General features: G+C 42.0%; 1 protein-coding gene across 1 annotated transcript; it reads left to right on the top strand.

The window, feature by feature from the left end:
• Positions 1-1,358: 1,358 nt before the first annotated feature.
• fam78bb (family with sequence similarity 78 member Bb) lies at positions 1,359-10,920 on the top strand. Its single transcript, XM_042484197.2, has 2 exons — positions 1,359-2,885; positions 5,399-10,920. Exons 1-2 carry the CDS (start codon positions 2,509-2,511, stop codon positions 5,919-5,921), a joined length of 900 nt encoding a protein of 299 aa, XP_042340131.1. The 5' UTR covers positions 1,359-2,508; the 3' UTR covers positions 5,922-10,920.
• Positions 10,921-12,246: the final 1,326 nt, after the last annotated feature.

The raw sequence follows: 12,246 nt of genomic DNA, 5'->3' as shown, positions 1-12,246 counted from the left end.
GTGTCTATCGTCAGATTTATTTTTAATTATTATTTCCAGTGAAATGAGGCTGAACCTTAAGCTTTTCCTGAAGCTGTGACAGCTTTTGTCCAATAACCCAGAGCTGCTCCAGATTTTTAAAAAAGTATAATGCAGGTATTAAGAAGTGTAGTGTAATAAAACGAGTCTAAATAATAGTTATCTTTGTTAAGAGATGTAGAGATGTTATTTTATGAATCGTGCATGCTTGTAGCTCATGCAAATGTTATTTTAACATCTAATTTAGGCTCCGACTTTGCTGCAGCTATCCACAGATTATGAGGAGGGAAAGGGTCTAAACAGTATTTATTCCATTAAGTCAAACAGCAGAGTACACACTGTGTGTTTCAAAAGTAAAATGATAATGATAATGGCTAATCTGGTAATATTTGCAATTGTAGTTCAAGAAGAAAATATTTTTTATTGCATTTTTTTTGTTCAGTGATACTGTTGGTGGGTGTAATTTGGTAAAAGGAAAACAGTTCCCACATTAAAATTCATTCGGCCGATATCTGCAGCACTCAACAAATCACACCAAAACAATCTAGACCTATTTAGTATAACTGGTGAGAGGGAAAATATGTACTTTTGATTTTGGGGTGTACTTTCCCTTTAAACTAAATATTGTTTCTTTGGAACCAGGGTATAAGACTGGCATTATGCCTGAAAAAACATTAAACATCTATTATATTCTGTTAATCCTGCATTAAAACGCTAAATGCATTTGGAGATACATAGATATAAACATACAAAGTGTGTGTTTAGGTGCTTAGGTGGTGTATTCAGTTAATAGTTAACATGTGTCCAGTTAAGTAAATTGTTAGCACAACATTTTTATCTTCCTAACTCCTAACTTTTCCTAACTTCCTAACATACATTGCAACTCAATGCAATGTATGTGTTACAATTAGGCCTGTTACAGGTTGTCAGTGTATCTGATGCCTGTAAATACGGAGGATTCTTATATGTAAAGAAAAAGATTAACAAAACAATCTCACTATAAGATTCGGTAGCTGTTTTGGAGCCCTCAGTTTCTTGAGCTTGCTCTTTTCCTATACCCTTCTTTAAGCCTGCTGTATTGAGTTTGATTGATTTCAAGATCCTTTTATTAGTTTTCAAATCTCGTAATGGTCTTGGTCCTAGATATTTATCAGATTTGTTTTTATCTTATAAGCCCTCTCATACCCTCAGGTCTTCTGGCAGTGGCCTTTTAAATGTCCAGTTTTGCCTGTATGAAAAGTGCTGCACAAATAAATTCTGATTGGCTGAATGATTTTGGTAAGACTGACTGTTTTATTTTGAAAGGGGTCAAAATGCCTCTTGCAGCTGACTGTCGCAAACCAATCAAATGTTTTTCCACACAGTCAAAAACACCTCATCTCTCTTCAATTTATTGCAAATGCCTTATCATTAAAATGCATTAATAGAGATATACAGAGTAATGTTTCATAAGCACAACATCTGGGCTAAATAATCACAAAAAATGTCCCTGAGATGCAGCAAAGACAACCTGTTGCTTCTTATCTTGCAGCTCTGTTACACAGAATAACAGTGAATCTATTGGGGGCTCATCTGAGCCTTGTCTGCTTGGTGTTTATGCGATTAGAAAGCATTATTCCAATATGGAGGAAAGAGGTCGCAAAGCTACTACTGTGCAGACGCGGGCACTCCTACGCCTTCAGTCTCCCTCCGCCGCTCATTGGTCCGCTCAGCAGCTTCAGCACCACGCAGGCTGAACAGCGACACTCAGCCGGGCAGCTTCATCAAATGAGGATACCGAGCAGCGGAAACGCTGCCCTACACTATGACACTGTTTATCTGATCGATTTTACACTCCTAATGTCATTGTTTCATCAGTCTGTAACATATATTGACAGTCGGTTTATTCGCAGCTTCTCCGTTTCTACGTTTTGATCGGAAACGACCCGCCTGTGTCGTGTAACTCTGCAGGAGGAAGCTGTTTTTCCAGATGCTCCCAGGTTTTGTTTGTGTCACCGGGCTTCCCTCCGGTCCAGTCGACAGGCATGCCGGACAGCAACGTCGCCGCTCGGGTTAAAGGCTCATGTTCAGTGCCGCATCAACAAGCCACGCCGCCCGACCACCGGGTCCCCCTGCCGGCGCCCCGGTGTCCGCCGGTCCCCCGACGCCTCTTGTGACATGACAGCTCCGGGAAGGAAGAAGAGGATCAAAGGTTACGGGCAGGGGTCCAAGCAGGAGGAGCAGGTCGGAAACACACAGTGCGCGCTGTGTGAGTGGAGAGGATACAATCATATCAAAAATTCATGTGATACTTTATTAGTCCCTGCAGGGTGTTTGCAGCCCACAGAGAGGTCAGAGCCACGGAGCAGCGCCCCTGGAGCTGCCCATACATGAGCCTGCGTCCTGGTCTCACTGCTGTCCCCCCTTGTGTGATCTCCCTGAAGCCTTATTGTGATCCTGATTCGGGCCTACAGCGTGGTAGCACCCACCTTTGCCTTACAGTTTCATCTGATGCACGGCCTCATAGTGTTGATACTGGTCGAGTCCCGGTCAGCAGTGCTCCTCCCCAGGCCTGGCAGGCTCACTTGGCTGCTCCTGACCATCACCTTCACCTGCACAGCCATGGGGTGCATCCAGAGCATCGCCTGTAACAAGTCGCGCATCAAACGCGAGAACATCGTGGTGTACGACCTGTCCGCCACCATAGACCACTGCCCGACTGTCATTGAGGAGAACTCGCCCATAGTGCTTCGGTACAAGACGCCCTACTTCAAAGCCTCGGCGCGGATTGTGATGCCCCCCATTCCGCGTAATGAGACCTGGGTGGTAGGCTGGATCCAGGCGTGCACCCAGATGGAATTTTACAACACCTACGGAGACGTCGGCATGTGAGTTCACACCTCTGTCACCTGCGTCCTCATAACATCCTTGTGACGTGCTTTCAGATGCAAAAAACAGAGTGTGTGCATGCTTCTGTAGAATAACGTTGTGCATTACACTGGAGGAGCATTTGTGCACGCAGCAGGTTAACTGTGCTTGTCAGCCTCCTTCATTCAAACGCCCACCGACAGATTCTGTTCCTGTGACTCTGGCACCTAAATAGAAAAGCTGCTATTAGAGGAGCTAAACAACAGTTGATGCTCTCACACTCAAATTGTGCCCACGGAGACATGTCCTCCCCCACACCCCCAACACACACACATATATTATCTGTAGGGCATATGTGAGGGGGTGTTTAATCCTGTCGAGTTTAGGGGTGAGACATTGGGGCTTAGGGTGGCCATGAAAGCACAACAAATAGATGGAAGGGGGACACCAGATGACAAAAACAGTTTGGCACAACAAAGAGATGATGATAATCCACTGACATACTGAACCACTAGATATCATTTTGCAGCCGGCTGTTGTAGTCTCACTGCAAGCTTAGTGTAAGAATTGTAAAGCTCTTTTGTAATTATCTTACTTCTGTTATTTTGCCTGTAAACAAAAACGCACAACTTTTCGCACCTCAGACGCACAAGTATGCCAGCGATCCCTTAAACAAATGTGAATAAAAGAATCACCTCTTCACCAAAATATAAAACAGTGGAACTGCTGTCACCTTCAAACTTACTGGCGGCTCATTTTTAAATGTTTCTTGCTGTGAAGCAGACACAAATTATCATTTTCTCTAAGAACTTAAAAAACACTGAAAAGCTTTTACAATTTCTCAGAGCCCAAGATTACATCTTCAAATTACTTAATTTGGCAAAACAGACCCAGCCCCCCCAAAAGTATTATATTTACAGTGAGATATTGCTACTCATAATAGTTTGTACTTGTCAGTTGATTGACTAAACAATTAATCAAATTTAAGCACTATGTGAAAGGGATTTTCTTTAATGTTAGGACAAGTTATTTTTAATTATCAACTAAAAAAGTCACAAAATGCTTTTATTCAACTTTTGAATAATGTGTGAGAATGTACCTGTAGTTTCTTTTGGCAAAAAATACTGATTGGGCCTTGAAAAAGGAACTTAAATGTACAGTTGGTAACTTTTATGAAAATAACTTTTTGTCATATTTGCTGAAACTCTCACAAGATACATACAGCAGATAATCAGTGAAAAATTCAAGTTCCCTCTAACACTCTTTGTGCTTTTATTATCATCTGCTAGAATCCATCGTAGATCCTAGAAAACAACCAATCGGAAAAGAGGAGTCACTAACACAGCTTTCAACTGCTGCTCATGAACTGCAGGCAAACTGTGAAAATTGGCAGCTGTGATCGAATAAAGCCCCTTTCTCATTGCACAAAAAACCCAATAACACCCGCTATCATCTAGCTTTTGTATTTCATGGGAAAGGTTGGAATCTGCATTCACTCCTGGGACAAATGATTCTGCAGTAATAGCAGGTATTTATCGACTCCAGCTCCAATTGGCTCCAATCAGCACAAATGGAAATAGAACACCCCCTTGTACAAGAAAATTTTAGCCCCTTTATCAGCGAGATGCAATGACGTACCAGAAGGTGAGGCCAAAATACTGCCTATCTCTACCTGAGCAGCGCTCGAACATTGATCCAGATTCATTCTGCAATGAGCTTGAAAGAGAGACCAAATGAGTAAGAGATATGAAAAGAAATTACCACATTATCACTGACCTCCATGCTGCTTTCTGCTGTTTACTAACCTGTTTTCCAGCCCAACTGTGACACAGAAATTGACATACCCGTAAAAAATAAAATACTACTGCTGAGCTGTACACAGCTCTACTCTACTGGCAACAAGAAAGGAAGTGACCACCTATTTTTAGCAGGTGTTCCTGGGTTTAAAACCCCCTGCATAAACGCCTTAACTTGGATGAAGAAGGGGTATATGAAGCAAGATTCTATTACTGCATTGCCCATTTCTTGCCTAAAATGTTTTTAAAAACCTATTTTAGTGAGCTGCAAAATGAGGAAGTTTGTGACCTGGCTTTCATCTCAACTGCTTTTTCAAAAAAATTCTAATTCTACAGCTAAACAGTACACTAAAATACGTTTCTGAATACATATGAGGCTAGAAATAGGCAATGTAGTAAGAGAATCTCTTGACCGCGGTTCACAAACAGTGATTGACAGTTACCTTTGAGACTCCTTGGCTCTGATTGGTTGTTTCCAGTGTGGTAATGCCACTACAAGCAACACGAGGAAGCAGAGGAACCTGATTTTTTTTTTTTTAAACAGATGATGTGTCTCAAGTAATACTGTGTAAATATAGTGAAAGTTAATTTTATAAAAACTGCAAACTACAGCTTTAAAGGTGGTTGAAGATCTTGGTTTTGCTGACCTCTGGTAAAGTCTCACCTTGTTGCAGTGATGAAGACAGTTTCCCAAAAATCTCCTCGTCTCCAGTCTCAAGCTGTCTGTCTTCTTCCAGGTCGAGCTGGGAGCTGCCTCAGCTACGAGAAGGCCTGGTGAGAGCCATCAGCGACTCAGACGGTGTGAGCTACCCCTGGTATGGAAACACAACAGAGACTGTCACCATAGTGGGTCCCACCTCCAAGCCATCCCGCTTCATCGTTAGCATGAATGACAATTTTTACCCCAGCGTCACCTGGGCTGTGCCGGTCAGTGAATCCAACACGCCCTTACTGACTAACATCAAAAGGGACCAGAGCTTCACCACCTGGCTGGTGGCGCTCAACACCACGTCCAGGGAAAAGATCCTGCTCCACACCATCAAGTGGAGGATGAGGGTCGATATCGCGGTGGATCCGTCGCTGCCTCTGGGCTCCAGGGCCAGGCTGGTGGGCCGGGTGCACCAGGACCAGCCGCGGGTGCTGACTCGCATGGAGCCCATCCCTCCTAATGCCATGGGGAGGCCCAACGCCAATGACGCCCAGGTTCTGATGTGGAGGCCGAGGAGAGGGCCTCCACTTGTTGTTATACCACCCAAGTAGAACACTGGAAGCATCTGACTGGCCGGCTGTTATATCATATCATAGTGGGCCACTTCTGCTAACAGGATAATTAGATGAAAAAACAAAAAAAAAGAGACAAAATGAAGATCCACAAGCAGGCGGAGACTTGTGTCAACGGCACAAATCAAGAGTCTTTTGCGTGTAAAATCTTGAGGGGACAGCTGCCTTAATTCCCCACCGCTGCCTTTGACAATCCAGAAAGTATGTTTGGTCTCTCCTTCTGGTGCTGTTGAGCTGTTGGCCTTCACTGCAGCCCGGCAAAACTGAGCAAAGCTAACTCTGAAAATCCGCCATTAGTGCTGGGATGTAACGTAAACCTGTACTGTAGCTTCTCAGGCCCAGAAAGAAACGATCAAGCCTAAAACACAGACCCTGTTTAAAAAGGTTCTTCAGCCTTAATGACGACGTAATCCTGGCCTGCTCTGTACTGTGCAGTAAAGTGCAGTGTAACAAAGGAAAGGTGATTTATGTGTCACACAACACTGCTGCGGGGAGTATTCGTTACTGACAGAGATAACTGTAATATCAAAAAATGTTACTGGTTGACTTTTAGAGATGATGTGAGTGGTGGCGTGCAGGCATGTGTGTATGTGTGTTTTCTATAAGGGAAACCCAGGGTTGGGTCCAGGCTTGCTGCTGCTTTGTCACACCAGACTGCCTCACACACACACACACACACACACACACACACACACACACACACACACACACACACACGCACACACGCACACACGCACGCACACGCACACGCACACGCACACATAAAGCGGGGGCCTCATTATGCCACAAGAAGGGCCATTTTTAAAGATGATTTTAAAAAACAGAAAGATTTTCAACATACATGCATCCTCAGAGCTACTTTGTTTCATGTTTTTTTACATATCACTAAGAGTGTAAAAATCACAGCTTTTGGATTTGGTGACATGCACGTGATTGTGTATCAAGAAGAACCTTAATTGAAGCCCTGCAGCGGGATTTTTTTTTCTTTTCAATCACAAATGGCCAGTTCATCCAAGCTGCAGAGCTTCTCCCTCCCTGCCTTTCTGAAAGCCAGTGATGCCTGTGTTGATGACAGCCTTCTACAGTGAAAACATTGTCTTTCCCATGTACCATCTAATCAGATTTGTGAGGTGGAAAGGTTATTTTATTTTACGAGTAATAAAATGAGTCTGCCTTCAGAGGCTACGAGAGGACAAACAGAGCTACACTATGTCTTTATCCAGTCAGTGTTTGTTGTTGAAGAGCAAAGATTGTAATAAACTGTATTTACACAGTTAGATTTAAAGGATCGGGTCATCAAAATTACAAAGAAAACACAGCTTCTCACTTATCTCGCAGTATCCAGCCATGCAGAGTTTAGGGATTTTATTTGTCCGAGTTTTGAAATACGTCAGTGAGACATGTGCCTCCTAACTAATACTATAGAGGTGAATTAAGCGTCCTTGCATTTAAAGAAGACTAGACATCTGCAGCCATGTAAGCAGCTATGTAAAGGTGTCATTAAATGCCAAAATGCTCACAATGACAATGTGTACCTGTGTTAGGCGATGATAGTGGGCATATCTATGTTCCCCAGCTCAATATCCTCTATATATGACTCATTCAGGAGACCTTTCAAAGGGTGTTGTGTTCTCAGCTCAGCTTCTCAGTTTTTCCACAAGGTCAAATATTCAATATGTTTTCCTGGGTCAACATGTTGACATCAGCCACATACAGCTTAAAGCCTACTGATGTAATCCTCCTAGAAACCTACACACTCAAATTTGTGGGCAAGACAGTTTCTTGACTTAAGACACTGATATCTCCATAGCGGCTGAACCAATTTTTACCAGTCAAACCACGTTTGAAATGTCTTTATCCCTTCATTTTTTTTTTCAATTTGAGCTTTAAAGCTGGCCCTTATGGACCTCTTACAATGTTAGATTTTATCAGGAGACACTGGACCCTGGGAACATAGTAACGACCCCAAAATGCTATGTTTACTGTGTTCATCATCTCAGTTTAGCGTGTTAGTTACTAAGAATTTGAAAAAAACTGTCTAGCAGCATGCACATCCAAAAGCATTTGAAATACTAGGTGCTGGAGAGAACAAAAATACAAAAATAGAGACTACACACTAGACGATTTCCCCATGAACATTATTTATTACCTCCATGTGTGATGCTTCAGGCCCAAGCCCTTCTTCAGCCCAAGAAACGTCACACGTGAAGGTAATAAATAATGTTCATGGGAGCATCATCTAAAGTGTGGACTCTATTTTTGTATTTTTGTAGCTACTAACAATCGCACATCTTAGGCTGGTTTAAACTTTGGAGCCAAAAAAGTTCAGCTGCCGCGTATAAAATAACTCAGATGATCAGCACTAGGGGTCGACCGATATTGGTTTTTTAGGGCAGATAATGATACCAATGAGACAGAACCGACAGAACTGCATTTACAATAAAACTGAAAATCTTTCTGTCAATATTGAGAATTTGGAAGATACCAAACTTCAATGCAAAACTTTGTTTAAATGCCTTTGTCAAATGATTAATCAAAACTGGGACTTTTAACATTATATAAAGCAAGTTCCCAGCAACTTTTCTTATAAAGTCAAGGGAAAATGTAACTAAAAAATGAACAAAAAGAAAAGCTCTTGGAGGTTTTGCAAAGTAAAAATTCCTCCCATGCTGACAATTTCTTTGCATTTTTAAATTAATTTTATTGACAATCATATAAATAAAGCACAGATACAAATCATTGCCAAAATGCCAAATATTGGCCCCAATTATTGGCCAGCCCGATAATCTGTCGACCCCTAATGGGCACTGCCTCCGTGTGGCCCATCGAGCGAGCACACTGGAGACTTCACCTGCTGAGCCAGCTACTTCTGGTTAAGCACAGCTCTAACTTGAATGGGGACAAAATGATTCAATCATACAGCTGTTCTAGACTTTCCAAATATTATCAGACAGAACAGATCAAATCCCATTAGTAAAACAAGTCATTTTGAGTGGGTTGTGATGCTCAAAGAATGTATCCACTGATTTACAGACATCTTTTTCACAATGTAGGTCATTGGAAAAAAGCATTTTTGGGTCACAGGACATCAAGCGGCTGTGTTTTTCTACTGTTCAGCTACTAAGAAAATTGGTGTCAAAGCCTGGCACTTTGGGGGCCTGGATGGGATTTTTTTTTTTTCCGGATCATAAACGAAAGTATTAGACAAATTAAAATTTGGACATAGTGTTAGTACAAAAGTTGGTTAATCACCAAAATTATTACAATTCATCCTTTGGGCTCCTCGAATACCTGACCACCCATAGTCGTCTGAATAGTTTAAAACAAAACGTCAACTTTATGTTGGAGCTTGTGGAAAAGTCGAATAATTACCATGTGATTAGGATGAATCGTCTGAGGAACCAATAATATATTTACAAAATTTTGTTGCAGTTCATCCTGTAGTTGTTGAGATTTCAGTCAGAATCAAAGTGGTGGACCGACTGTCCAAACACACGGATGTTGCCATCCCTATAGCCGCACTGCTGGCTAAAGATTCAACAGCAATATGTCCTTAAAAACACTACACTGTCCCTGCTACTCTGGATAATCCACAGACTTTATTATCAAAAGCTTTCATAGGAAGTATTTACAGCGGAAACTTTCTGGAGCGACATGTTGATATTGATTCACTGTCAAAGCTGTGATCACAGGGGGCTCTCCATTTCACCTCCACTGTATCAGGAGGAGGCTGAAATCTCAGTGACAGATGTTTAAAAACATGCAAAAATAAAATCGAAACTCTCTGCATGGCTAAATACTGACAGAAGTTTTTAAAAGAAAAAACAGTGGGGTGTCTTTTCTTTTTGCAATTTTGGTGAAGTGACTCTTTAAAGATTGGTGCAGTATTTGGTTTTACACAGACATGTTTCTTGTGCCATTATGCTCTTTTTTATAATGTGTTTTTATGAAAATTCATATACAGTATATTTCAAATCATGCTGAATCTGAAGATGTTACATATTGTGTTCAGGCAGGTCTGTACGTTGTATTTCTGTTCACACACACTCAGCACACAGTGGGCCGGTGAAACGGCACATGCTGAAGTGCTGAGCTGGTCCAGATGAGACAGAGATGAAGAGAGAGACGGAGGATGTAACCATGTTATCTTACCCATGCTGCTGCTCATTACTCCTGGTGCAAACCGAACGAGCCTTCACACACACACATACACACCTCATCTGAAACGACCCCAAGAAGTGTCTCTGCCTGTGTTGCACGCCCTGAAGCATCACATAGAGGCGCTGACACTGGATAGTTTAACAGCATGCACATTGTAGCCATGACACAGGAGCAGTTTGTGACAATCAAGGGAAACATCTAGAGCAGCACTTTTAACTGGAGGCGATCTTTACTGGTCTGTGATTATCAGAGGATTGAGGCTTTTCTAGGGGCAAAGAAAGCGGAAACTTTTTTTCACACGTTGCCCCAATTAAAATGAAGTGTTAGCGAAAATACATTTATACTTGACCACGAGGTCACACAGTCTGCTGTCTGTGTGTATCAGGGCCTCAAGTGTCTTTTACAGTAACAGATGTGCCTGAGGACTGGAGGAAGAGCGGTGTGCACGGCCCTTCACGAGGAGCTTGGTTCCTATTTGTTCTGTTGTTCTTGATCGACTGGAGTCTAATGCAGTTATTGGTATAAACTGGCTGGTTAATGAGTGTTTTACAGTGTTATACTACGAAGGACATGAAACTCTGCCGTGTTACAGTCCTTTCTCTCAGACTGTCTGGCTTTTGCATGCAGTGTTTTTAAACTCATTAAAACAAATGCCAAAAATATCGAAGTGTGAATTTATTCATGTCGTGTAGTTCGCACCTCAAATGCAACATGCCAAGTATTAAATTAGACAAGGTAGACTCGTAATTGTGCAAAAGTTAATCTAGAATCAGACAGCAGGGGGGGAAATTGTGTTAAAAAGAATGACAGGCTGCTGAGACGACTTCATGACAAACTGTTAAGAATGATCCACACAGTGATGGACCTCGCACATTTGATGCCCGTGGCAAAAACAATAAGGGGATACAGTATGTGTTTTGATTTTGCAAATTTAGTCTTGTTATTTTTTTGTACAGTGAGCTGATGGCTTTTGCATTTCAAATTTTACATTACAACAAACTGATATAAAAAAAAAATTATGAAGGCCACCTGTTGTTTCTCTTTACGTCACCTGTGTCTAAGTCAAAAACTTGCATGTGAACATACTGCCAGGACAACAACCGACGGCCAACTAGCACGCATGTTCTGCACCCTCGTGAGAGGAAATAAGTCTCCATACTAGCAGACAGTGGTAGACTATATTCGTCATTCAAAATGGGACACGGGAAAACTGACACATCAAGCAGGCTCCCAGGAAAGCTGCTCAGAATTGCTTACAATTTTTTTTTCCAGTGGAAATTTTGTTTGCTTACGTCACTTCCATTTCTTTTCTTGTGCAGAGCTGAGCTGGCAATCAGAGTGATTTCATTCACCAATGGGCTCCACCATCTGTGACACTAATTCAACATGTTAAATTGACCGAACAGTGCCAACAGTGTGGGACAAACTGCAAAATCTAGGGCGACATGCTGTGCGTTCCAATACACACAATACCATGCCATATAGTATGACATAAAAGGTTTAGCATGTCCCAATACCTAGTATGCCAGATGCAGTATGTCAAAAATACCAGGATGTTCTACTACTTCCTGTCAGATTTTGCAGTATGCAGGCAAGCATGGTTTTCTGCATGTTCTGACCCGCAGTCCTCTGGATAGCGAAGACGCGTCACATTGACTGAACCGCTCACAGATGACAGCTGACTGACAGCTGATGACGGTGCATTCAAGTGTCTGATGACCAGTCAACTGTTTAAGTGAACAAAAAAATCATGTTCAACAGTGACAAAAAAGAGAAAATAATAACGATAACCAAATGCCTATCCAGGCTCATTTTACTGTTATGTATATAAAATGTTTGAATCCACACTGTATGCAGTTATAACTTAGACGTTAAAACTATATACACTGCAAAGTAACAGCAGCAGAGCTCTCAAAAAAAGTATGCGATTCGTAATACACCCAGATACGTACAGACAGCACTTTTGGCCCCTGTGGGTGGCGCTTTGGGTGGCTGCCTTTGTCGTCTATGGGAAGATACTGCAGTGCTTCACAGCGTCTAAAGCCAGTCTTAAGACTTAGCAGTTCAAGAGATAACTGTGTGTATTTTAGTGTAGAAAGGATCCAGGAGGAGATACACAATGAATGAAACAAATTGAGAAAAG

Source organism: Plectropomus leopardus, chromosome 5, assembly GCF_026936395.1.
Source record: "Plectropomus leopardus strain MGB_pleo_1.0 chromosome 5, ASM2693639v1, whole genome shotgun sequence".
NCBI lineage: Eukaryota > Metazoa > Chordata > Actinopteri > Perciformes > Serranidae > Plectropomus > Plectropomus leopardus.
The sequence above is the reverse complement of the archived record's forward strand: the minus strand, read 5'-3'. Positions and strand labels throughout refer to the sequence as shown.